The 27,401-nt window shown below is 42.2% G+C and overlaps 2 protein-coding genes across 6 annotated transcripts in view; one reads left to right on the forward strand and one right to left on the reverse strand.

Moving 5' to 3' along the window:
- Positions 1-27,401, forward strand: part of snx19a (sorting nexin 19a) — a 107,291-nt gene that overhangs the window by 68,793 nt on the left and 11,097 nt on the right. Inside the window, exon 1 of one of the 5 annotated variants that reach the window (XM_030437443.1) lies at positions 26,243-26,364. The exons of the other annotated variants lie outside the window; for them this stretch is intronic. The gene's annotated coding sequence lies outside the window, so the exon portion shown is untranslated. Of the gene's footprint in view, positions 1-26,242; positions 26,365-27,401 lie in introns of those variants that run through there. 5 annotated transcript variants of the gene reach the window in all.
- On the reverse strand, positions 15,013-26,691 carry LOC115593784 (beta,beta-carotene 9',10'-oxygenase-like). Its single transcript, XM_030437447.1, has 12 exons — positions 26,534-26,691; positions 22,053-22,257; positions 21,757-21,968; positions 21,160-21,275; positions 20,933-21,035; positions 19,471-19,599; positions 19,218-19,378; positions 18,978-19,145; positions 18,606-18,743; positions 17,669-17,851; positions 16,802-16,912; positions 15,013-15,580 (listed from the first exon to the last, which is right to left on the reverse strand). Exons 1-12 carry the CDS (start codon positions 26,559-26,561, stop codon positions 15,464-15,466), a joined length of 1,671 nt encoding a protein of 556 aa, XP_030293307.1. The 5' UTR covers positions 26,562-26,691; the 3' UTR covers positions 15,013-15,463.

Here is a 27,401-nt window from a genome sequence, read left to right on the forward strand (position 1 = left end):
AAACACCTTTCTAGCTTTACACAGTGTTCTGGAGACCTTATTTTGAGAACAGCTCTTAGAACAGCCTGTTTATTCAGTTATGGAAAAAATACATGTTTATGAGTTTGAATTATTACCACATTGATGTTCTGAATTTGAATTCTACAACTACATAGTGTCTGCTACATGTCTGTGTGCATTATGTTGTACTGCATATCTGAAGCTGTAGACCAACAGATAACATTTGACAAACCAGTTTCAAATCAAGGTCCACTTTCTCTCGTGTTGTGCAGCTCTGGTCCTCAGCAGTGGGTCAGAAAACGCTGCGGTCACTGAATGCCAATCATGTGTCAAAACAGAAAATGCCTCACATTAATAAAGTTATACGATGAGTGGCAGCAGACTTTTGCTGAATTACTCCGCATAGTGGAGTTTTTCTTTTACTCATTCATTCCTCTTCCCTCTGTTTCCCAGCTGTGAGCAGGGAAAATGCGGCACGCTGTCCTCCCCTCTCCCCACCCCGTCCTGCTCCCCGTCAACTAAAGCCCTTTCATAATGAATGGCAAGGTACGATAATAGCCTTCAGGTTGCCATAGAAATGAGACAGGGGCCCTGTATGTGATTTTCTTCTCTTTTTTTTCTCCAAGCATGGATGACATGAGGACTTTGAGGCAAACCCCCCCCCCTCCCAACCCCACCCTCATCCTCACCCCACCCTCCCAGGCAGCTCCGCACTCTGCTACCGTCTTCTACCTCCCCTCACATCTTTTCTTGATCAGCGTTTCTTCTCTCCTCGCGGTTTTGACGCGTTAATATGAGAATCGTGCGAGTTGAAAGCGATTAAGCTGCCACAAATTTAACACAAGACCGTCGTCCATATGTGACGATGTTTTTATTCATACGTCACTGGCAGGTCCAGTCAGTTTTGATACCCGGGGCTCTGAGGTGATCCGTGGTCCGATCACAAACACCCGGGCAACTGTGCAAAAAAAGATTAATCTGATGCTGAAGAACGATCCGAGATTTGAGGGAGCAGATGGAGCTTCTCTTTTTTTTTCCTTTTTTATTTTTTTTTCCCGCCACGCGAGGCATCCCGCCCAACTCAGGTCTCCTTCCTGCATTGAGCATGCCGCCGCAGCTGCTAGCGTGGCCTGTTGAAAGTGAGCTCTTGTGATCTCAGCTCGCCGCCGACAGCTGCTCTCAAGCTAAACAAAGTATTGATCCAGGCTGCCGTTTTCACACTCGGGTGTCTGGAGGTCGGCGATGATCTCTGATGTGTTTGTGTCGCGTTTGTGGTGTCAGGGGGCGACGTGGTGATAAAGTGATGACTTCGCTGTGTAACTTCTGGTGCGTGTGCATGTACCACCATTAAATCTCCATTAGACTGTCTCTGCTGTATGTGCTGTAAAGGTTACAGATCGTACAGACCTGCAGGCATAGATATGATGTGTGGAAAGCAGATTTTTGAGTTTTGAGTTCAGGGTTGAGTTTAATAAATCATCAAGAGGAAGCTTTAACCACCAGCAATTCAAATATGATAACAAGTACATAACCTTCATCATGTCGCATGGTTCAGTATAGATAAACAAGATATGTTGCTGAAGCTGATTATTAATTTATAAATCAGTGATCAGAAAATGATGAACACATTTAATTGTTTATGAAGCAAAATTATTTGCTGGTTCTGGCTTTTTAATTAGGCAGATTTGCTTCTTTTACATTGAACTTTTTTTTTAAGGAGCTTTAAATGTAATATATTTAGATTTTTCGGTGGACAAGACAAATCATTTCAGGATGAGACCCTGTGCTTCAGGAACCTGTGATGGTACTGTTCTTTCATTCATTTTCGGATATTTAACCGACTGAGGCAAACAGATCAATCACTAACCTGAATGGCCCTCAGTAAAGCACAGCTGGCCCCTTTAATTCAATCAATATCAAATAAAACATATTTGAATCCACTAGATCAGGATATTTAGACCAGCCACCTAAATATGCCTGTCCTGATACGCATCAACAGTTCATGGGCTCTTTTCTGGCCCAGCCTCCATCCAAGTTTCGTGGAAATCCTTTTAGCAGTTTCTGTGTAATCCTGCTGACAAACCAACCAACAAACATAGCCTCCATCATTTGTTACAGGCCTAACATGGACCTCAGCTGTTTCATGGTGAGGTCCAGGTCCTCTTCAGTCCATTGACAGCCACATATCAGGGCTCCAGACGTTTTGCGACCACTTTTGTAAACGAGCGACTTGCAAATGCGTCCTTCCCTGATTTTGTTTCTTAAAATCGTCGTTGTTCATCACGAGTCGCACCAGGAGGTGAACGTTTGGCTTTGGCCTCAACAGCACAGAAAATAACATCATGCGACCAATCTGATCCACTTCCCGAATAAATAACGGTTACTTCTGCTGAACAACAGCTTTGTCGCTCGAACCGGGAGACTCTTAAACCACTACTTCACTATTTGACTGTTTCTTGTAAAAATAAACATTGTTATTTCTGTAAATTTAGAACTAAAGTGCTCCTTTAACTTTTCAGTAAGTGCTACTATACAAAATAAAACAGCAGAATAGAAATATGTTTTTATTTCATGTATTTATAAACAGTCTCAACTACAGAGGCCCCTTTTTGTTCTTCAGTACCTCCCTGTAACATGAATATTCATAACCCAAATAAGCAACAATCAAATCAACAACTGCAGCAGTCTGCTTCATCAGTGCTGCGTAGGTGTCGTGTGATGAGATTAACGGCAAACACAATCAAATGAAGAACAACATCTTTACTTCTTCTGTCAACATCTGGGAAACAAAAAGAAACAACAATAATCCGAATGTTGAAGTTAAAAATCAACGTGGTCGGCTCAATTTCACAACACAGTTTCGTGATCGTCGACTGCTGCCGGCGTCCCCCGTAAGCCCCCTTTGTGCTTTAACTGATTCTAATCGTATAGTGTTTTTTCAATTAGCATTATGCAATTTGCTAAATCTGTTTGTCGCAGTGCTTTCTCAGCCTCCGCACTCTTTGATTAAAGTACAGTAAAGTTTGATAAGTTGGAGGCCTGTGAGTGAGTCAGTGCCGGAGTAGACAGCCGGACAATATGTCCTTTATTATTGAAATTATTTATAATTATATAGAAGTGTCCATTGTATGCATGTAGGACAAAATATGACGAGGAGAATTCAACTTTGTTCGTTTTATCATTTCCTGATTTTACCACAAACACATTTGACATTTTATTGTATTTTTAAAGAAACAGAAACAAAAAAATGTGGCCACTCTTGCATCCACACATCCTGATTGTCAGCTCATACAGTAATAGAACCTAATCGATTATTCACAATACTGCAAGAATTTATCTGCTGGTATGTTTCAGTGATTCTCTCCGTTCTTTGAACATCAGTCACAAACTCTCTCCCGTCAGTCTTCTGTGGAGGTTTCGGTCTGTAACCTTTCCCGTGTTACAGTTTTCTTTCTGGCTGCGAATAGTCAACAAGCACATTTTAATCGCCTTTGTCCAGACGTCAGTTTTTTAATTCCTCGTCCCGTTCCTCTCATTAGTAAAGATCCAATGCCATGTTTTGATTTTATAGTATTTCAGGAGGAAGTGTCACATCGATTCCTCTCGGTGGAGCGATCACAAGTCCCAGCATGCTCGCTCCACAGCAGCTGCACAAACCTGTCGCCCCGACAGTTCCCCCCGTCTCATTTTCAAGAAAAAGATGGTCGGTGTACTGTATGTCAGTTGTTCTTCGGTGCTAACACGTCCAGAGAGCCGTGCTCCTTTCTTTTCTTTATATGTATTCACCTTCATGTTGTTTGTTTTTCAGCTAACCACAAGCTCAGGTTCACTCCTCTCAGCATGGCCGTCCTTCGGACAGTAGATTTTTCAATGTTTTCCGGTGTGCAGCAGGCCGTCCATTCATCTTATGTATTCACTTATGGTGATTCATTCTTTTTATTATGCATGTCATAGAAAATAAGCAAACAAAGGATTCAAACCAATTAATTCAGCTAAAGCTGCAAGGTGCTGAAACGTGTCCTTGTTTTCTTTACTCACTCAAAGATGAAATGTCTCTTTTTGTGTTGACAAATTAATTTCCGTTGAGTGAATACATAAATAGTTTCATTGATGGCTACATTATTGAATCAAATGTAGTTCATTTCTGACTTTGACAGAATATTTGCCACATAGTTTTGCCAGAAACTGCCTCCTGAAATACCCAAGTTAAAGCCAGACTCAAAGGTTATTAAGCCCCCAATCATAAAGATACATTATTTTTTCATTAGTTTTGATGTCGAACACATTTACACTTGTTGAACCTCAACATGTGTTTTGTGTTATTTCCCTATAATTCTTTTTTTTTTGAAGCGTAGTGAAATATTCAGCCTGTGAGCAAATTGGTGTTATTTCAGCCGGTCTTTTTAATATTAATGAGTGAGAGCAGTGATTGGCCAACGGCAGCAATCGGTTAAAAAAACAGAGAGGAAGACTAATGACCAAGAGAGAAAAATGGCATAAATGATCCAGGTCTCACAGTGGTTGGACAAATATAAAAGGCCTTTATTTCATCGGGCTGGAAACATATTTAAAAAACTCCAACATGTGTCGGCTCGCAGCTTTCAGTCTCAAAAAAGGAAAAATTGGCAACTAATTGCTCTGTGAAAATCTACTAAAACTTTTTCTATCATGATCAAAATCAGGATTTTCGCATTAAATTGAAAAACATTTAATTTAGAGTCTCGCTGCACTGTGACCACCACCCTCCACAAAGGTTGGGATGCTGTTAAAAATGGAAAATATAAACAAATAAATGCATATATATTTGCATACCCGGTAAATTTTAAAGGCTGACTTGAATTGATCACCTCAAAATCACCAATTAAAAGAGACTTTTAAACAGAAGTCAAACAAGCCAAAAAGTTTTAATATTGTTATTCTTTTCTTGGTAATTTTGAGGTCATCGGTTTCCTTCGATTTTTCGGGTGAAGTCACTTCGTTTTTTCACAGGGAAGATTTTATTTTGCCAGCGTTGTTTTGGCATTTCCGGAACGTGAGAGAGCGGCGAAATGTGAGCAAACGTGCAGAAATCAGTAGAAACCTGAACGCGCCAGATGTTTATGAAGTTTTTCAGCATCTGTTTGCCAGATGACAACCGCACATTTGCCGCATAATTGATCTGTTGTTTGAAAATATACATTTGCTGTAAACGTGCCACGATCAAAAACTGAGGTCTACCACAACAGCGCGCGTGCGTGTGTGTGTGTGTGTGTCAGGTCGGCTGTATGGCTGACTGTAGTTACACAGTTAATGCAGCTGTTGTACTGTTTAGATCTGTTCTTTCTATAAAACAGCTTTGACTGTAGCTGTACTGAACAAATATCATCATTGTATTCAGGCTCAACCGAGGTTGAAACTCCTCTGATTAATCTTTGTGACAGCTGTAACGATTCATTGACTCATTTCAGCCATTCCCAAACTTAAGAACGTGACGTGTGCCGTTTGAAAGGCAGAAATTCTGGGGCCCAACCAAACTTTTAATCAAAACTCTAATCCTGAAATTGGAGCAATACATATGTACTGATGTTGTGTCAAAGTCTGTTCCCTTGTCAAATAATCTTGCCCTCAGGTTTTAAAAATGTTTTTTTTTAAAAATAAGTCAGATAAATTTGTTTGATAATAGCTCTCTTGTTCTATTTTTTATTTTTTTTATGTAAAACAATCAATCATAAATATTTGATGGCAAACTAATTCAGGGAGCTGCGACCCACACTTCACTGGATTAGTCGATTATTTGTCACCTAAGCGAATTCCAAACTGTTCTGAAAAGGTATTAATCAATTTAAGAAAGAAGGTGAATATTTTTCTGCCGCCCTCTTGTTTCATTTTCTGGCTTTCTTTAATCCTCTATGAGAGTAAACTGAATGTCTCTGTGGCTGTAGACAAAACAAGACATTTAAGAACGTTGTCGTCGTGGGCTTTTGGATAACACTGATACACACTTTTCGACATTTTCTGACATTTTCTGTGCTGATAATTAAGGGAAATGTGTCAACTCTCCCTAGACCCTGCTGTGTGCTTTTTTAGTCCCATTTTTTTTTTTTTTTATGTAACATTAATTAGGCTGAACATTGTATGAAAACCAAATACATGAAATAGCAGAATTCTGTTTGTGTCAGTTTGTGATTTTCTTTGACAGAACCGACAGAAATCACAGTGATAGCCTTGAAACGTGCACGTACAGTAAGCCGTGTCTCAACTTGAAAACTCGTAAAACTTGGATGTTGATTCACGATCGAGTGTTTGCTTCTCATGTATTTGCCATTAACGCAGTTGTTTAATCAGATCAGGCTTAGAAAAGTTATGTATCTGCCATTGCGTGTGTGTGTGTGTGGATAAAGACCTAAAGCTGCTTAGGTTTCAAAGGGGCTTAAACTGCCTGTTGTGACTGCTCAGCTTGAAGCTCTGCATCTGGAGGGCTGGATCACATTGCAGGTGTTCGCTGCATCCTTGTCGGACGGAACTCCAGTTTTTATAAAGTGAAGTTCGATTTTTGTCACTGGCTCGTTAAATGACGTGTCTCGACCTCGAGGTCCTTGTTTAGAAACGGACGTACAGCACAAATAAGAGCAAAGGGACGAGAAACTGCCCACTTGTGTGAAGCTCGCCAACGCTCAGGCGACCGCGCCGAGGAGCGTCCGTCTTTTCTGTCACGGACCTGTTTTTCGCAGGTCTCTGTGGCCTTTGCAACCGAAGGCTCTTTTGGCCAAAGTCCACGTGGCACAAAAAGGCAGCGGCATTCCTGATGTCTGTGGCTAATCTGTGGTGTCAGCTTGTGTTAACGCCGCACCGCCAAATTTGAGGGCACACAGGGCCGGGGAATATTAAAAACTCCCATCAGCAGCATTCCTCCAGAGGAGGGTGGGTCTGACGAGAGCAAGGGTCACCTAAGGTTGAACGCTGGTTGTGTGTTCGAGCCGCTCGTACTGTAACGGTCTGATCCAGCGGACAGGAGGTGGGGCCGGAGCAGGACGGAGGGAACACACTTCAAAGAGAGAGCGCTCTTTCCTTGTCTATCCTCATTGAAACCGGGCTAAATGAGCTTTGTGGGGGCTTTTGTTCCTGCTGTTAGACAATTCAGAGACTCGACGGAAGATGCCCAAAAGGACAGGAGGTCATATGGGTAGTTAATTATCTGCTTCTCAACCTGCCAGTAGCTTTCTGCATGCCACCCAATTGACCTATAATGAGCATGAGATATTGTTCTGCTAAATTTGAGAAGTCTAGCAAGTGTAAGGTCAGACTGTTCCTACAATTGCCACATGTCAAATTTCACACAGACGTGAGACGGAGACTTTGTACCCGAGCGCAGGCATTTCTCCGGCAGCGTTGCGCTCTAATTTGAATATCCAAAGAGTTTTAACGGCGAGCTAGTTAACCAAACGAACCATGACGTAATTTTTTTTATTATTATTTTTTTTAAATGTAACCTGTGGCTCGTACCTGAGCTCACTGTGAGCATCACGATAGCCGTAGAAATTTGGTGTACATCTTGTCATCTGAGGCCGCTGTGCAGACATGTAACATGTGCTCCGCTCTCCCCGACTCCCAGAGGGGCGAGGACAGGAATGCATTGGGGGTCAGGGGTCGGACAGCCATGTGCACGTGTGCTGCTGTAGCCTGGCAACAGGTGCCGCGCGAGAGCCACGGCTGAGTCTTTTAAGATCGCAGCAAACCCTCAGACAGGGTACTATGTTTTTCCACATTTGATCCGTTTTTGTAGCCTCTCTTTTTAAAAGAAAGACTGCATCTGAAAATCGTCATCCACCTTTTCTAATATCGTCTCAGTCGAAGCCGTTGGATGTTAAACGGGCCGAGCTGCGAGTGCAACATCTGCACAGAGAGAGAGAGAGAGAGAGGAGCTCATAGCTGAGAGGTTGGTAGTGTCTCGGGGAAATGATAGCTCTGTGCCAAGGTATTTCTTCTCCCTCCTGAGAGAGGCCCCGCCATTCAGCACTCTGAGGTCAACAAGTACAGACCATTACCCACAATGCCCCTGAACTGAGGAGAAAAAAAGGAAAAAAAAAACAAACTTAAATATGCAGGGCTGTTCCTTTAAGATGGTAAGACAGGAGCTGCCTGAATGCACTCGGAGACAGAGCTGCGGCCAAGATGGAGAGAAGGAGGGAGAGGGAGGAAGGCAGGCAGGCAGGCAGGCAGGAAGGCAGGGAGGCAGGCGGGGAGGAAGCAGACATCTTCCAGTGATGTGGAAAAGGATAAACTTGTGTTTCCCTGTTTCTGCTGCCAAGCTGTTAAGTTGCAATTATTCATATTGTAAAATTATGGGTGTCAGTTTGCTGATTGCACTACTCGGAGAGAAAAAAAAAAAAAAAGGGAGTCTTGTTGCTAGGAGAGGAGAGATTCAGCCTTCTCTCATTGGCCACGAGGATGGCCCAATGAGAGCCCTCCCCCTAACAGCAGCGCAGTAGTAGAGTTACCCCCACATGCAGACCTGATTAATATGTCAGACATGTTTTATGGGTTAACGTGAATCAGGCGGGATGTACCGAAAGGGACTGCAGCAGGGATTTACTGTGTGGATATATATATATGTGTGTGTGTGTGTGTGTGTGTGTGTGTGTGTGTGTGTGTGTGTGTGTGTGTGTGTGTATACAATTTGTGTGCCAGAGGAACATGCTACACTGACATATCACACATAAGCAGCACTTTGGGGTCAACGGATGCTCTCGTTTCTGAAAAAATGCTCACACACACACACACACACACACACACACACACACACACACACACACTCTCACACGACGCGCCCCGCTTGTAGAAATTAAGTAACTGGAAACAGACTAGTGGAAATAGGAAATAGGATTCCTCACATGTGCGTGATTATCAGGAGAATGCAGCGCACAAAAGAGAAACAGGAGTGCAGAACCGAGCCGCGCATCGGCCGTCTGATGCTACTTGAAAAGAGCCGGAGTGCGTGTTTCAAAAAACACACTGTACAGTTGTTAACGCAGCGCGGGCCTCAAAACAAATCTGTCGAGGGGAATTTGATGTGTTCATTACCTGTCAGGGAAAAAAAAAAAAACACAAAAACATCTTATTTTGTCTGACAGGGTTACCTCAGTGAGTCATCTAAAAGAAAAGCTGCGGTTGTAAAGGGAACATTTTGGGCTCGTCTGATGTCTCACCTGCAGCCAGACAAGAAGGCTGACATCACGTTGCATCATCGGTCTTTGTCCAGTGTGGAGACGGTTGGGTCCGGCACTTGTTTAGCTTCCCGTAGCATAGCGCGAAGAAGGAAAGCTGCCGACTGGCGTGCAGTGAAAAAGAAACGTGGTCTTATTCCCCTGAAACTGTCCTGAAGCTGTCACTTGTTCCACTTTAAAATGATGGTTTGACATTTTGGAAAAGCTTCTCACTTACTTGCCTAAAGGTGTGTGACTTCTTTGGCATCTAAACGAGGAAGGGTGCAGATTCCTTTGCCTCACCCAACGCAACAGGAGCTTTCTGGGGCCAGCGTTTGGTTTGTCCCTTCTGGGCTACTGTAGAAAGCGATATTAAGGGCTCATTGTAAGGTGACGGAAACGCAATTCTTAGTTTTTAGGTGATCATACACTGATGAATATAACGGCTAACTGCTCCTCCTTAAAGTGATATCTTGACGTTTTGGGGAATGCCTTTATTTGTTTTCTTTGCTCGAAGTTAAACGAGAACAAACTCCACAAACATAAAATGTAAAAACTACATCGGCCAGTGGCACAGCTGTAACACAGACCGATGTCTGGAATTCTTACATTATTTGTATTTTAATTCAAATTAAATTGTAAATAAAAAAAAGATTTGCTCTGTATTCTTGACACACAGTAGCTTCGCTGTATTTGTTTGCCCTTGTCGTGGACCTCCCTGCAGCCGCTGTTCACAGCAGACATTATGACTTGTCGTAGCAGGAAAAGCGCAGGTGTTCGCTAAAAACATGAACAATGGCTCGGTTCTATTCAAACACGTAAGCCGCTCATGATAGCGACGGTGAGCTAACACGACCCTGAAACTGAAATGAGCTACCTGGAACCCAGCCATTTATAATTGTATTATTATTGTGCTCATGCGAAAATTCTTTAACTCTCTCTGAACCATTCAGCGCCCTGTTAAGGATAGGCTGCAGTCAGGGCAGCTGGCATGTGCCGATAGTCGAGACTAAATGTGTCTCCGGGCTGCGGAAAAGAAAAAAATGGAAGACGTTTTGAGGAAAATAGCAGTTGTGTTAATCTCACCTGTACTCGCTGATACCAGGACAGCCTGACAGAACTGCTGGAGTCAATCATTTTGTCTTCATTTCACTTTCACTTTTTGTCAATCACCTCTGCTCAAACGACGCTGTGACTCGGCGCCCGTGCAGAAAACTCTCCTCCCATTCGTGCTTCGTGTTTAGATTATTGCATATTTTTGACGCACCAGCTGTCCGGCCACAGGTGTTTTCATTTACAGCGATTAGACTTTGGGAGGAAGTTCTGTGCAACTTTTTGTGTACTGCAACATGTTTTGAAGATGTATTTTTTTGTTGTTTTAACGTATGCTCTTATTTCACGCGCGTCGTTACGCCTTTATCGACGTCTTGTTTTTTGTGGTTGGCCGATGGCGGCTCGTGTAATGCCCCTTTCTTAGCTTCATCTGTCGACCTGAGCGGAGGTCTAATCATCCAGAATAAGTGGAAACACCTGTGTGGGTGTGCAAGTTTTAAAAAGATATCAAGTTACATTGGGAGGGTAGATAATTGTGAAGGAGCCCCAGATTTGGCACATGTCCTATTGTGTCAATTTAATAAAAAGAAGGTGTTTACTGAACAGAATGTGTCACAGTTTTTGGTGGACCATCATTAATAAATGGTACATTTATAGTTATTTTAAATACATTGATTTATTTTACTGTAAATGCTTTTTAAACCATTTATCAAGCAGTTGTTTATTGTAAAGCTGCATCTGATGTTTAAAAACATTCACCACTGCCTCTTCATTCTTCAATAATAGTAGAATAATCATTAACGTGATGTAATTTTTTTTTTTTTGAAAGATTTTTTCTGGCATAGACACCTTTATTAAGCAGTAGACAGATAGGAAATATGGGAGAGAGAGGGGGATGTGACATGCAGCAAAGGACCTCCGGCCGGAATCGAACCGGGGTCGGCTGCGTTCATGGCATGCGCTCCAACCACTCGACCACCTGCGCGCCAACGTGATGTAAATTTAAGTTAATTCCTACAGTGTCAGCAACAGGTACCGAGAAGCGTGGCCTCAGGAGGGACAACCTGGTGGAGAGTTTGCGGGAGCGCCAACGCTCCCGCCTCACATGTGGCCTCGTCCCTTTTCACACATCAGCTGTCGAGTGTGTAAATGTTGTTCGGAGACCTCCCGTCAGAAACGTCTCGTCGTGTGTTGACCTCCCTGTCGCCGATGACATCGTGTCGCACATGAACCACAACATCTTTTTGATGAGACAGACAGTTGTGTAATGCGATCGGCAGCGCAGCCATCCGATGACTTTGAAAGTAGACCAGTGTGTAGGCGAACATTATCATCCTCATTGTTTTGGTTTCCCGCCCACAGCTTTACTGTTTTGGTTCAGTCTAATGGCTTCATAGCAGCTTTTCCAGATAGAGCAGGCGGCTGGTTTCTGGCGAAGGCAACCCACTGCACCAAGCGACGGAAGTTTGACCAAAGTTGGAGAGCAAAAGCCGATCGAAAAAAACTGTGCTTAGAAGAATAAGTAGGAGTAGTAGTTTGTTTAAAGGTCCATTATGTAGTTTTGGGGAAGACATTTAAATCAGAAAAAAATTTGACTGACTAAACAACAAAACTTTCTTCAAACAACAAACTGTACTGTACTGTTTTACTTTGTTTATCTTTGGCGGACCCTGCCACCGTTCTTAGCTTCCAGCAGTGTTCTGAGAGCGGCTTCAGTTATGGAATAAAACAAATATCTCGGAGTTTTGTATTATTACCCCGCTAATGCTGTCAATATTAAAAAAGACGGCAGTAAATAATGCACCAGCATTAAAAGTACGATTGGATCTCAGCAGAGCATAACGTGGCAGTACAGATGCTCTCAGCGGCATCTGACTTCAAACGTTTCTTGAGTTTACGAAAAAAAAAGAAAAGAAAGGCAGCAGCTTTCAGAGCTATTCATATCACAGATGAGATACGGGCTAAAAATAAATTGTTGTGCCTCTTACGCCACAGCTGATTACAAACTAGTATCCTGCAGCAAAGAATTTACAAATCCTAACCTGAGACTCTCTGATTGCTTCAACAGACATCACAGAAGAGCCTCAGTCAGCCTGCGCTAAATAAGAAATCAAACCAACGTCGGCCCGTCGATGTGAAAATGATTGGTCATATGTAAGTCGTTTCCTACTGTGGGATGAGTCCAGCAACGGCACAAAGGGTACAGTTACAATTATTACTGCTACGGCGGTATTATAACTTATGGCCCGTGTCACATTGTGTTTTGAACTGATAATAACAGGGATTTGTCTGCAGGGAAGATATCTGTCAGCACTTCTTTCTGCGGAATAAATCAAAAGAAGCAGCTGGTGGATTTCCTGCTCACTGAGCTGTTCTTACTGAAGTGGATCAATGTGTAATCACATCAAATCTCTGATTTATCACTGTAATTATTTTTGATTTATTTTGCCCTGTCGTGCCACATCGCTTCAGCTGCTTGTACAAAATAGACCAGGACAAGAATGTATCGATTGTGCAGCGTCGAGGCCGGTGATTAGTGCTTGATGAGGAAAAGTTTGAGACATTGTTTTTAACATAACGCGCCATCTGCAGTCCTAGCTGTAATCATCAATAATGCATGTTCTGAACTCCAAAAGCATCCCCGAAAACTTTCAAAACTTAGATTGGTAACAGAAACAGTCAGATTTGGAGGTTTTCCTTGTAAGACTTTGGTTCCTGTGGCTTTAACCGGCTGTCAGGAACACACAGAGAGTTTTTTTTTTTCTCTTCTCCCTTTTGTTCACTCCTCTATGGAAATGCGCATCTGTTCGTCGCGGCCACACACGCAGCCTAAAAACAGTGAATTGGCAAGCTGCAGTTAGTCTTCTGCTTTAGTCCATTGTTTCCATTTTGATCTATTCCAAATCTTTTTCTGTTTTGTTTGTGAACCAAGGTGTGCTCTCGCTCCTGCCTCCTCTTCCAGCACAAATCTATTTATTATTTTTTTTTTCTTCTTGCATCTCATCTTTTGTGTTGTCCAGTTGAGGCGCTCTGTCTCAAGTGTCCTATAAATGCAGTTGTTAAGGTCACAGACTTGGAAATAACCCCTCTGTGGTTCAATGCCAGGCTCCTCCAGTGTTTGCTGTATGTTCTTTTTTGAAGTGGCAGGGTGGGCTGGCCGTTACAGACTGTCCAATTGTCAGAAGGTCACAGGTTTGATCCCTCTTATAGTCGGTGTTGAGCCCGCCTCCCTAAGAGACGTTGCCCCCCCCCCCCCCCCCCCCTTTGTTGTAACGGTTGTATGAGCCATAAAGTGGATCCGTTAAGATTCACAATCATACAGCTGAAAGCAGCAAAGGGGCTGCCGTTCACGACGGTTACAATACAGAGTGCAACACAGTAACTTGAAGGGAGAAGGCGCCTTGTCGCTGCTCACAAACCCAAAGTCTTCCTGTGGTCCAAACACACACAAGCAACACAAAGCGCCGCGCCACAGTTTCTCTTCCTGCTCTATTTATGTTCTTTCACTGACATTTTTATTTACAAATCCTGGTCAGGTAGTGAGTTCAGGTCCTGACTCTGCAGATTCAGTGTGGCCGATGCCTGAAATGGTGTCACATGCTGACCTCTGGTGGAGGATGAGGGAACTTATCTCACAGCAGACAAATAAAACAGTCAGCCATTTAGCACACATTGACATTGTGAAACTAACTCAGCACTGGACTGACGACGAGTGTAAAGTAATGAGATTTCTTTCGTCTCCAGAATTTTAACCTCCTAGGAATACACTGAATAATATCTATACTGCTTTGTTTGGTAGTGTGGTTGAAATGTATATGACTTTCCATGCAATCTTTATATCAACCTTTTAAATAACAATACATATATTTATAACTGCAATTCAGAACACAAACTTATACCACTAATTTATCAAATACTGTGATACGTATATACATATAACTCCAGCATCGTTTTACACATTAAAGTGTGTTTACAGGTCTCGGAGGGTAATACTGCATATTCGAAAGTACTATAAAGCTTTTTGTGTCTCCAGAGGAAGATGCATGTCATCTATTAAAGTGCCTCCAATGATGTCACTCAGTGACTAAGTTGCATTGTGGGTAATGTAATTGCCAGGTTTTGAAAAGCGGTCCACTGGTCTAGCACTGCACTCCGATAACAGTGTTGGACTCATTATGAACAATTTAAAAACAAATGATTACTTTTCTCCTTACTTTTCAAAGTCTACGGCCTACATCACCCACAATGCAACTTAGTGACATCACTGGAGGCAATTAATCAGATTAAGCGTAGCTTCCTCTGGAGCAACAACACAATAGTTTTACTATGTTCTTCACATATGCAGTGGTGCTTCCCCAGACCTGTAATCACACTTTAAATCCACGTTGTAAAACAGAACAACACTTAACAATCAGCCGGTGACAGTGTTAATAGTGAAAACTCAGTGTTTTGCTCTGAGCGTTGAAATTTCACACACCATTTTTGTGGCACATTGAACTAATTTTACTGCATTTGTTTTCTGTGCAGCCTGTCAGGGAAAGAAATGATTGTAATTAGATCCTCATTTGAGGAAAACTATAATTCAGCGATAAACACGGTGACAGGGGCGAGAAGAGAGTTCAGCGAGGAAAGCCCACAAAAGAACACAGGATCTGTGCTGGGGTTTTACATCAAGGTTTGGGTTGATCTATTTGGCTGTTTTTATATTTAAGCATATTTCTCAAAGTCATCTTGGCGGAGCTTTTGTGTGTGTAGGAGTCACAGACAACACTTGCCATTTCACAGAGGTAAAAAAGAGTTTAATTAGCAAACATAAGAGTACAAAAATACTGTTCAAGTTAAAAAAAAAAAAGAGTGAAAAGAGTACAGAAGATTGTGTTTATAGAAAACGATCAGGTGGCACTTGGCTGGCCTGGTGTTTGGAAGCAACCTGGAAATCACAGGTTTGAAGCCAAACAGTTGAATAATTCACAAGTCCTCTCCTGAGTGCAGCATGAAACAAATTATTATTAATGATATAATGAGTATATTTGGGCGTATTAAGTGGTAAAGCTGGTGAGAAGTCCTTAAAAAAAAGGTAGTCAGAAATCACATTAGAAAAGTACCTCATCAGCATTCAGTCAGTACTAGTAAACGTTGTCCTTCATAGTGCAGCTGTCACTCAGCACCATCAGGAGTATAGTGGTTATAATGATTGATACTTCAGCTATTATTCTTTGTTTTGAAGCTTATGCAGAAGCACTGAAGGCACCATGGAAGCCATAAGCCATGTTAACAGGCACGTTGGCTCTTCCCAGCTCTTCGAATGTCTTGGCATCCAGAACCAGGAGGAATGTCCCTTTATCCTGGAGAGAAGAAGTGAACCACAGGAGTTTATCGTCAGAATCATGTCAGCGACAGTGCATGAAAGGCATGAACGTGAAGTCAGAGCGCTAAAACTCCTCAGATGGTTTTGAGCAACTTTCAAAGCAGCTCCGATCACCTTCAAGGAACGAAACATCTCGAGAGTGCCGAAGAGAAATAAAATCATCTGTGATGAATAAATGAATAATAAATTCAGGAAATTTTATTTGCCATATTAGAAATATTGTGCATTTGCACAGCAAAGTGCTGATTGACAGACTTGATCAAACTGCTGCTGGTCACGAAGCAGTTTAATTTTAGCCTTAATTCTCCCTCAGCATTTGAGTCTGTATTTTGCGTCTGTTTCACTCGTTCATTTGTCTTTTATTGTGAAGCACCTTGTGACATCTGCTCTGGCAAGGTGCTGTATAAATAAACCTACTACTACTTGATGTGCTTTGCGGAAGCAGCACAGTTAAGAGAAAAGAAGAGAGTAATAATATGCTGCAGCACAGCTCAGGTTCAAGCTGCCAGACGGGCTGTCAGGACGGAGCACAGCAACACCTCAAGGTGATTCACGCTCCTCAACGTGCCTCTTAAAATAGAAATAAAAGGGTTTAACTCCCAATTAAAAGTTTGTGACGTGCAGAACTATCTCATTCGCTGTAATTATCTTTCGAAAGTCCAAAGAATCTGCAGACTCTGACTCAGACTGTAGATTACATTAAAGTCCAGAAATCTTTATAAATTAGGATTTTGTTATTATAAACAGTATGTAATATATTTATAATGCTGCTGGTATTATTGCCATCACTAACATGACTACAGAACATGTTAGAACCATTCTGCTTCTGTGGTTAAGAACGTTTTTTTTTATTATTATTTATTATTTCATCTAAACTAATGTAGGGTAAGTTGATCAATAAATATGTATGACTCCACTTCTCTCCCTCAGGAATATTCACTATGGATTAGAAGAGAAAAACAAAACAGAAAAACAGAGCTTAGATAGAGTAACAGGCCTGCTGCCTGATGGTAACTAAAAACTGTAGAAGCCCTTTGTTGCTTTAAGGTTAAATACTGTATATGTACCACTGATGATACTCCAGAAAGAAAAACACTTTTACCACTAAAACCTTGACTAAAATATGTCAGTTCGTGTCACGTTGGCTCTCCAATAATTCCTGACCGTCTTTACAGAAACCGACTTCACAGAGTCTTACCTGTGAGGGGGTTAGGACCACCGAGAGGATGACACCATCGTCCTCCTCCACGGCATCAGGTGACGGCACAAACACCGGCTCTGACGGGTAGAAACCCTTCTGGTACCAGACCTGAAGTCACATAAACACAAATAAATCAAGTTCATAGAAGGTTCCACTAATTACCCTTTACTGTTTTCTATTTTTAAGAGCAGAAAGTGCCGGTGATTGTATTATTATCTCCTTTGAGGCAGTAGTATAACAATTGTTTTTACCTGGTTTGATATTTTGGGAAACATTATTCTCTTTCTTGCTGAGATTTGATGCGAAGATTGATATAATTTGATGCCTATCACATATATTTCTAGCTAAATATCTAGCGGCCGTCGGCAGCTAGCTAGCTTAGCTCGGCACAGAGACTGAAAACAGGAGCAACCAGCTAGCCTTTCTCCGTCCCACATTAATAAACAGTCCTCATGAAACCACCGCTTGTCTTTACTATACTTTCTGTTTTTAAGTATGTTAAGAGATATATAGAGATATAGAGATATATAATGTGTCAATTAGTGGTCTTTAGAGGTGCTGGTCGGTGGCAGATGGAATAGAACAGAACCTGTTTATAGCCTTAATGCAAAGCTAAGCTAACTAGCTGCTTTCTCTGACTCTTAGCATGAAAACTAAGAAGCAGATTTCCCAAAATGTGTTGTGTTTCAGCCCTAGTGCATAAGGTTTTATCTTATTTCAAATTTAAGGCAAAGGGTGACAAATACGTCTGACAAAAAAAAATGTGATTTTGCATTAATACACTTGAATAAAGCTGTTATTATGGACATTTTTTGTGAATCTGGCGGCCCCCATACACACACACACACACACACACTCACAAACCTTAAGCGTCTTGTCCTTCAGGTCCATCTTGAGCAGAGAGTCTCCCACCAGGTGTCTGAAGCCACATCCATAGAAATAACGGTACGATCGTGTGTTACATCTGTCGTAATTGATCTGAGGGAACTCCAGGCCGCCGTACTCGATTAGGTCGTCTCCGTGGAGATCCTCGTGTTGGCAGAACACCTGTCGACAAAGAGAGGATCAACCGTCTTTTGTCACCTGAACTCAACAGAGTTTTAACTACATTCACTCCATGAGTTTACTGGACACTTCAGTCTGAAAAAGACGTTTTTAGTTTGTGGCTTTTGACTTTAAAAAACATTTTACAGTTTCTGTTTTGAGTTCTGTTGGCTTAATGAAGCGATTGTGATCATTTCGATCGGTTAAATTTGTCACAACACACCAGAGAAGATGTGAACTGGTTCATCCCTGCGGTGGAAAATGACTGCAGCTGTACCTGTGGGACTATGCGTTCTCAATTACTGTGACAAATTTTAATAGACTTCAGTATTATTAAAAGCCTATCATTGTAGAAACCATTTTGAAGAATATGAGAAAAATTAATTGAGCCAATGTTACACATCCTCCTCCTTATATTACTATTAAAATAACACAAATCATACACCGTGTTATTCTAGTTTTAAGTTTAACAATCCCATTACTGTTACATATTTAATGGTTACTTTCTAACAAATTAACACATTACTGAAGTCTGGAGCAGATTTTTGGGTGATTGTTCCTTTTAAATAAACTTTGAATGTAGGACTTTCTTCACTATAACACAGTATTTTTATATTATGTTATTTTCCAGAAACTGGATTCTTCTTCCACCACTATTACTTCCTCAAAATGGGTATTTCTGAACTATGCATCAGGTATTTCGGCTAAAAAGAGATACTTAAGAGTTTATGGCATTAAAATTCAGTGTCCAACTCACCTTGTCTTTGCTGACCACGACACACGTCGCGTTACTGGAAGGCCGTGTGTTCAGGTTCTGGCCTAGTTCGGTTTCAGCGGTTATGTTAAGGGGCAGAACGAAGCGCCGGGGGAAAGGTCTGCTCAGGGAGTTGTACATCTGGGAATGACACAAGAAGGAACAATGCAGTATGTGTGCATTTTAGGGATTCTTCCTGTACAGTTTGTCTTTTGCCTTGTGGTTCAACGTGACTGTAAAAAATGCAAACAATTTCAGACTTGAACTCAAATTAACTCCGCTGATATCTGACAGAGAATCTGAAGGTTGATCTTTCCTTGAGTAAATGCATAAGAGTGTTCATGTATGGGTGCGTGTGTGTACGTATATGCTGACCTCATCTAAAGCCTCTCCTGACTTTCGTAAGTTCTGGATGAGGTAGTTGTTGATGGCTTCGCCGTCGTCTTGGCAGCAGATGTCAAGCATCAAGAATCCGTCCTCCTCGAAGGCGTTGATCTGATGGAAGGTGGAGATGGCTTTGGTGTGGTACTTTGTCGAGCTGACCTGTGGCACAGAACACATGATTTAGATGACGTTATCACCAAATACATCGTAATCCCTCGCCATCTCAGTCACCTCGCCTGTGCGCTTGTCCACGAGATGGAAGACGGTGTCCAGCTTGGGATCCCAGTAGATCCCCTCGCTCAAAGCCCTCCCCCGCAGCTTGCATGTGACTATCTTCAGCAGGTCCATCTTAATCGGCTGCTCAATGAACACCATGTAGTTCTCAGACATGCCTGGAATAAGGAGAAGGGTGTTTGTTAGGGTTTGTAGCTCAGGGCAGCTATAGTGCGAGGCATAAAGGCATCACTAATGAATGCTGACTTACCGAAGCTGTGGTAGTAGGAAGGATGGGACTTGTTTGCAGGCGCAATGGAACAGAGGATTTTGGCTCCTTGTAGGGTGTCTGTAGCATCTTTCTTCTCAGGTGGGACTCTGATGAAGTTGTACAAGGCTCCTGGAATCATACGTTTTAGATTTATAAAAGACGAATAATTCAGCTATAGATTTCTGCAAACCCTAACATGGGTCCTGTCTAGGTGCTTTTAGGATATTTCTTTGTTAAAAAGATACCTGAATTTCCCAACTTTCTGTCCTCGCTGTAGATCAAATCTGTCTATAATGTAAGTGAGTGAGAGGATGAAATGTATAATTTGTCAGAATGTCCACTAGGTGGCAGTGCTTGCAAGGTAGACAAGTCAGGCACTTGGACGGTCTAAAAGGCCAGAGGACATCCGCCTGTGCATTCAACCCTGTTGATACAGAGTGAGCCTTGGCTTATATTGAGAGAGAGAGAGAGAGAGAGAGAGAGAGAGAGAGAGAGAGAGAGAGAGAGGCGACACCTCTGCCTCAACATGTCTAATGCTGACACTTCAGAAATAATGCCTCCTCGCCCTGTACCGTTAGCAGAATGGGCTGTGGAAGTCTGCTGTGGGATTACTTTGCCTACAGAGCTGACGTATGTGCTATTAAACAGGGCTGAGCAAGGGAGGAAACAGCAAACCTCGCCAAGCAGCTCAGCGAGTACAAAGCCTGACAGGTTAGGATGGTGATGAGTAGCTATATTATATGAGAAACGCCTACGACCTGGTCCCACAGAGAGTACTGTGGGGGGGCACTGCGGGTACCGGGCCCTTTGCTATGGGCTGTCCAGTCTCTGTATGACTAAAGTGAGAGCTGTGTTCGTATGCATGGCACTAAGTCAAGACTGTTTCCGGAGGGTGTTGGACTCAGTCAGGGTTGTCCCTTGTCTCCGATCTTGTTTGTGATTTCCATGGACAAGATTTCGACGTGCAGCGGTGTGCAGGAAAGTGTTGGGTTCTGGTTCATGTCACTGCTCTTTGCAGATGTCATGGTTTTGTTGGCTTCTATGGCTCGTGACCTCCAGCAGGCACTGAGGCAGTTTGCAGCCGAGTGTGAAGCGGTCGGGTCATGGATCTCTGCCTGAATATGTTGGATTGCCTCCTCTGGTTAGGGGGGAGATCTCCTGCCCCAAGCGAAGGAGTTCAAGTATCTTGGGGTCTTGTTCACGAATAATTGGGGAAAAGGAGCGCAAGATGGACGGGAGGTTTGGTGTGGGATTATAAACAGTTAGATAAAGGAGGACTACCAGCCATATGTCTCAGTGCCAGGGTGTCTCTTTAGTGTCATCTTCTGTGGCTTTCATGGTATCGTGATGTCTAAGCTAGTGGCTTTTGACCAAATGACCTGTGACACATGTCTGGGTGTTGGTATCAAATTCAGAGTTTTTGTTTCGTGGCAACACTAGTATTGTGAATGACGGGACTGACCTTTGCTCCCATACGAGTTGCCCATGTTGTAAGAGGTACCATCAGGGTCATAGTGTGGGTGGGCAGTGGCTCCATTCACAGCGATGAACTTGCTCCAGTCCACCTACAAAACATGGCAGAGAATGAGCAGGATCAGCGTCTGGGAACTCTGGTCTAAACTGAAGAAACCAATGTGGAAACTGGTATTAATGTTAACATCTACCACTCCATGGTGGTCGTGATGGTACCTTTTCCAATGTCTCTAGGTTCTCTAGGTTCATTCTGTGTATGAAATTGGTCTCCGTGCTGACATAGTAGTCACCTTTGTATTTCACAAAGCTCACACTTGCATTGTCCGTGGGCTCTGTAACAGAGAGTAACAAAGGATTACTGAGGCCTGAAGAGTGAATGAACGTGTCCCCCCTTTAACAGCCACCTTGGTAAACCATTCTGCTACATGATTTGCTGCTTGTAGTTACACTGAGAAGTCCAGTAGGAATGTGAAACCTCTAGGAAATGTATGCTGCTCCCCTCTCTGGTCCCCACCGGAGCATGTGTTATTATGTAACCTTAGTGTACACTTAAGAGGCTCCAGCCTTGGACTGTGTCTCTTCCAAATACTGAAACTGAACAAACTGTACTTTTTTCTTCCATCTGATCTCAACTCTGGCTCTCCTGCTCCTCCCTAAATAACCAATCTGACATGAAAAGTGTGTGCCATGAAAAGTGTGTGCCACAAAATCTATGATTGAAGTTAAGTCATATAACATTCTTGCACAATAAGTCAACAAACGAGTTAACTGCCGCAAGGCCTCTCCCTTGCTCCCCATCTTTGGTCTACTCACGGATCATCTCAAAGCGAGACAGGAAGCGCTGGAAGAAGTTTTTACAGGGGTCTGGCATGGCGAGGGTACCGAATTCTGACATCACGATGCGATCCCGTTCGCTGTTCTTCTTGTAGGCGTCGCTGTCCAGGAACCGACTCATGTACGTCACCTGGCCTTTGTCGATCTTGAACCGGTGTAACATCGCCATCCCATCAAACCAGTGGTTGTAGCTGTGATGAAATAAATACACTGACACCTCTGTTGTGTTGTCATTTGTGTTGTGCAGCAGTGTGTCGAGGCGTTTCAGAACTCACTGTGTGTTTCCAAACTCAAACTTCCCCGGACCGTTGCGGAGGAGGTTGCCATTGATCCAGGAGGGAATGGTGCCTTGTACCTGAGTGGAGATCGGCTCAGGGGTCTCCTCTATAGAGCGGACCAGAGGTGCAATTGACTCCAGTCCTTTCACTGCTGACGTTATGGATTCCTTGGCTTTGACATTGTCAGCAGGCTCAGTGTCATCTGTAGGAAACACATGCACATGGAGAATAAACTTTAAGGTTGCAAAGGGTCCCTCATTCCCAGAAAATGTCCTGAAGTTTGCACAATTTGGATACAAAAATGTGCCTTTTAATAGTGAACTTATTTGGGTGGGTGAGTGGGGGTATACATGTAAACAATGATGGAATGTAACTAAGGAGAGTTACTCTTGTACTGCACTTGAGTACTTTCCCTTTTCTAGATTTATATACATCCACTCCACTACATTTAGGAGGCAAATATTGTTCTTTTACTCCATTCCTTGATAACAGTTGCTAGTTACTTTGTGGATGACACGCTGCAGAAGTGCCAAGACAGCACATTGTTAAGTTAGTTTATCTGAAACAAAATTAATAAATAAATAATCCACTGATTCCAATAATCAGAAAAAAAGCCCAATAACAGATCCGATAATGAGTCAAACAGTTGACTGTTTGTGTCAGATACTTGACCTTGTATCACTTTTATCTGAGTAATATTTTGACACATTATCTTTAGAATGACTTTTCAGTACTTTGTACAACAGTACATTCTTGCTGGCTCCCAAGACTTTCCTGACAAATTATGTTACACACACAACAAGTGAGTAGACTAAGGTTGTTTAAAGTTGAATTACAGTAGTTGTCACCAGAGAGCAGTTTAATCAATGTTCCAACATGGTGTGCTTTGAGACTTTTAAAATCTATATGTTTGATTCAAGGAAAAGTAGCAAAACCTCACAGTGTGCAGACACAGTAACAAGTACACACTGTTTTGACTTCAATATGTATTTTTAAATACTAATTATGCAGAATGTCTTACTTCAGAATAATATATAACTGGACTAAACTACCCATAGATTGTAGTTTGTATCACGGACGTCTGATACAGATTGTGATAATGACCCGTTTGTCATGATTCAGTGTCTTGTTGTTGTGCCCTGATTTATTTTGACATTATGCCCTTGTGTATCTCTTCCCTCTCTGTGTTTTCCCCTTTGTTACCTCACCTGTCCTTTTCCCTCCTCACTCATCCCACCTGTTCCTAATCCCCTTGTTAGTGTGTCTGCGTATTAAGTCTTTGTTCTCCCTGCACTTCTTGTCAGTTCCTTACGTCATCTGTCAGCCTCTGTGATGTTCTGCTCTAGCGTCCCTCCAGTGTCTCCTCATATGGCTTGTTTATTATTTTGGTTTACGGTTTTCTCTGTCTTGTACTTTGCTTGCATTGCGTCTATGTTTTCAAACACTCCTGCGTACTGTGATGTTCTCGATAAGATGCTCTATGGAGTGTTTTTTAAATATAACACATGCTGAAGAATAAGAGTAATAATGTTTTTCTTTTAATTTAATGTTCCGGAGAATTTAAAGCTACGGCGTGACAAAAGCTGTTTGACCCCCGGCAACAATCTGGGTCCGGGAAAACGCTAGGAGGGAGGAATTTGAAAAGTTGTCTGTTTTCACTTCGTGCAGGAATTAGTAAAACTGCAAACCTCAGCAGGCACGCGGCATTATCCCTTCACATGCAGCCCACATTGCTGCCAGAACAGCGCTGGCTAGGCCAAAGAGTGTTTTGCAACCCTAATCATACCCATATTGTTTATACCCAAAACAGACGGACATCAGAGAGACGGTCAACTTTACATCGTTTAATTCTAACTATTAAATTAGCTGTTTTCGTGTGGCATGACAACACATGATGTTTAAGTGCGCCATGTTTTTTTTTTCCTTTCTTTTTTTTAGCCAGCAGAAAGGGGGGGCTGGGAGGAGTATGACCAACCTCCTTTTTTATAACCTTTACTCTCAAAGTGGTAATATGACAAAGTGTGGGTATAATATTAGAGTCATTGAAATAAATAAAAATGTACGTACTTTTGAGCTTTTGAACAGGTGAATGTCTATTTAATTGTGCTCAAATGTCCAAAAGTGGTGCTCAAATGCAATACTCTGTTCATCTTTTTACAATCCATTTACTTGCTAATGTCTCAAACTTGAATCAACCCCTAATACATTTAAATTGTGCAATTGTGCATTTAAAATAAAACATAATGAAATGGAGTTCTGAACACAAACCACACTCATTTCCTGTTTGCTCAACAAACAAGCTGCAATGTGCGTCCCTGAACTTCAGCCTGACAGAAGCAAGAGACGAAGCAATCCAAACACTCTTGTTCTCTCGTCGAACTGAAGTCATGACGATCATTTTTCTTACAGTAACCATGAAGAATGTCGCAGTGCCACATTCAGGGAAAGGTTTGATTCAGCTGAAGTTCAGGGAGAGGTAACAGCTGGTCACAGTAACTTCGTTTGGTGTTTGTCTGACAGATTGACAAATAAGAGAAGTCGACTGAGTGACGACGCCTCCGTATGGCACATTCCAGTGTCATCACAGACATGTGGCTTACATTATTTTTAACAGTCAGCTCCACTGTTGCCATCCACTGAAGCCAGTTATCCCATTTACCACTACAGCACTACAGACAGGCAGCGGCTTGTTCTTAAAATTTAAAGTCATTGGGCCTCATTCATGAACCGTTCTTACGAACAAATTTGTTCTTAAGTCCCACTTACGAAGATTTTACGAAGATTGTGGCATTCATGAATTTTTTCTTATCTAGGATTTTTTCTTAGGCAAGAACAAATCCTACGAACACTCAGGAGTACTCTTACGCACATTTCAGTGCCGACATGTTGGCATGGTTGTGTTTTCTTCTCTTGTGTAGTTCAATAAAATGCAATATTACACTGATAATTCTGTCATATTTATTCATTTATTTATTTATTTCATATTTTCGGTCATTTACAAATAATTTAAATTCTAAAATAAATTAAATGTGCCAGTGATTTAAGATAAATCAAGTAAATTGGAAACATGCCATCAATTAATAACCCCCCCACCCTATTTATACGTGGCATTTCTCCATCCAAGGCCCGCAAAACAATGGCATATATATTGCTGCTATGGCTTTCGTCAATGTAAGAACACAGCTACGAACAATTCTGAGGCTTACGAACGAGTTGGTGAATCTGACGTAGGGTTTTCTTAAGGAACCTCTTAAGAACAACTTAAGAAAGAATCTAAGAAGATTCTTAAGAAGATATTGGTGAATGAGGCCCATTCATTTTAAGCATAAAATGAAGGTACCAAATTTCTTAGGGAAAATAAATGTATAAACGTTCAAGGGCCTGTATGTAAAAATGCAATAATTAACTATGATGATCAACAGAATATGAAAAATAGCTGTTCTCATTATGTGTTACAGAGATATTGACTGAAGTTAGCATGCTAGCCCCAGTCCAGAGCTCCTGTGCTCGTGCTGTAAACACAAACACTCCCCTGTTTCAAGAGAGTTTCAAGATCAGATGAGTTTTTCATTCTTGTCACGTAAAACCGCTCATCTTTAAAACTGGACGGCTCTGACTGTGAATCTTTCTGGTAAACGGAAGAATTAGGTGTTCGTTTATGAGTTGAGAAAATTATCAGCTTAACAAAAGTCATTTAGAAACTTAATTAAATGAGTCAGATTTTGAATGCAGTCCCTTTTTCGTTGCAGCAGCGCATTTCTTACATTGTGGCATTGCTATTTTTTGCTTAAGTACAGGATGTGAATACTTCTTCCACCGCTGGTTGTGGTTTCAAACCCATCTGTGGAGCGATCGCACTGTTGCTCAACACTTCTCACCCTGAATACTACTCTCTTTCACTGAGGCATCTTTGTGCTTCACCCCTCGCTCGCTCTCCATCTCACCCAGAAGATCGATCCCTTCTCTGTGCCTTCCTTACATCAGTCGCTCCCTACAGTGTGGCTGTTACAGCTGCGTCCTCTGGGAGATGATGTGGCTCAGATCATAAGTGGGCGTTGCCTGCATGAAACTGCACTTACTGTAATGTATTGTAGCTGCACAGACTGCAAACAATTCTTCAGGCAAACTGTGACAGGTGATACTGGGATGTATAAATAAAACTGACTGACTCTTACAGACAGTTTTGTCCACATCTGAAAAGACCTGTCGCCTGAATGAAACCTGACACGGCAGCAGTGAAGCTGGCAGAACATCTTGTACTACATGCACACCGCCCTTTCAACTCCACCCGGATCTAATAAACTGTACAGTAAGCTGCTTTATGAATATATATAAACATACAGAGCGAGATGTAACGACCGCAGTGCTGTGCGACGTTCAAGTGCACGTGGGTCCCATCAGTCACTGCGCGGTGAAACCAGAGACAAGTCTTTCGTCTATGTAGTTTAAAATGCACAAATAACTCGGAGGAGGCTCACCTGAAGTGTCGAGCTTCACGGGAGGCATGTTGGCGGTCAGGTGGATGGATGCAGCTCCTGGTGTGTGTCAGCCTCTGTCCTGCTGGACCACGGAGTCCTGAGCAGCGCAGCGCAGCACGCAGCAGCACGCGCGCTTACATAAAGCGGTTACGTAATGTGTCGTAGGGGAGAAGTGGCAGAGTGACAGAGATGTAGAGAGCTGTTTACTTTCTGCCGTGTGGTGTAACACATGAGGACCTAAATGATTCCCCTACACAAACACACACCTACATTCTAGTAATTAGCGGTCGAACCAGTAATTCAGATCTTGGCCACTGGCCCATCTCAGCCTAAGATGACTGGATTTACCAGTGTGATTATTGGTGCGTTCATGTTTTTTATTATTTTAATGTTGCTATAAGCAGAGAGCTACATACTGCCGTGTACCTTTTTAATCCTTGTGCTTAACTGGACTATTTCCACTCATGCAACTTTACACTTCATACTGCACAACTTCTCAGAGGCAAATATTGCAATATATATATTTTTTTTACTCCTACATTTGTTTCTAGTTTTCATATGAGTTTTTCATTCTTGTCATGTAAAACCGCTCATCCTTAAAACTGGACGTGTGGTGTAACACATGAGGTACTAAATGATTCCCCTACACTAACACACACCTACATTCTAGTAATTAGCGGTCGAACCAGTAATTCAGATCTTGGCCACTGGCCCATCTCAGCCTAAGATGACTGGATTTACCAGTGTGATTATTGGTGCGTTCATGTTTTTTATTATTTTAATGTTGCTATAAGCAGAGAGCTACATACTGCCGTGTACCTTTTTAATCCTTGTGCTTAACTGGACTATTTCCACTCATGCAACTTTA

This window comes from Sparus aurata, chromosome 13 (genome assembly GCF_900880675.1).
Source record: "Sparus aurata chromosome 13, fSpaAur1.1, whole genome shotgun sequence".
NCBI lineage: Eukaryota > Metazoa > Chordata > Actinopteri > Spariformes > Sparidae > Sparus > Sparus aurata.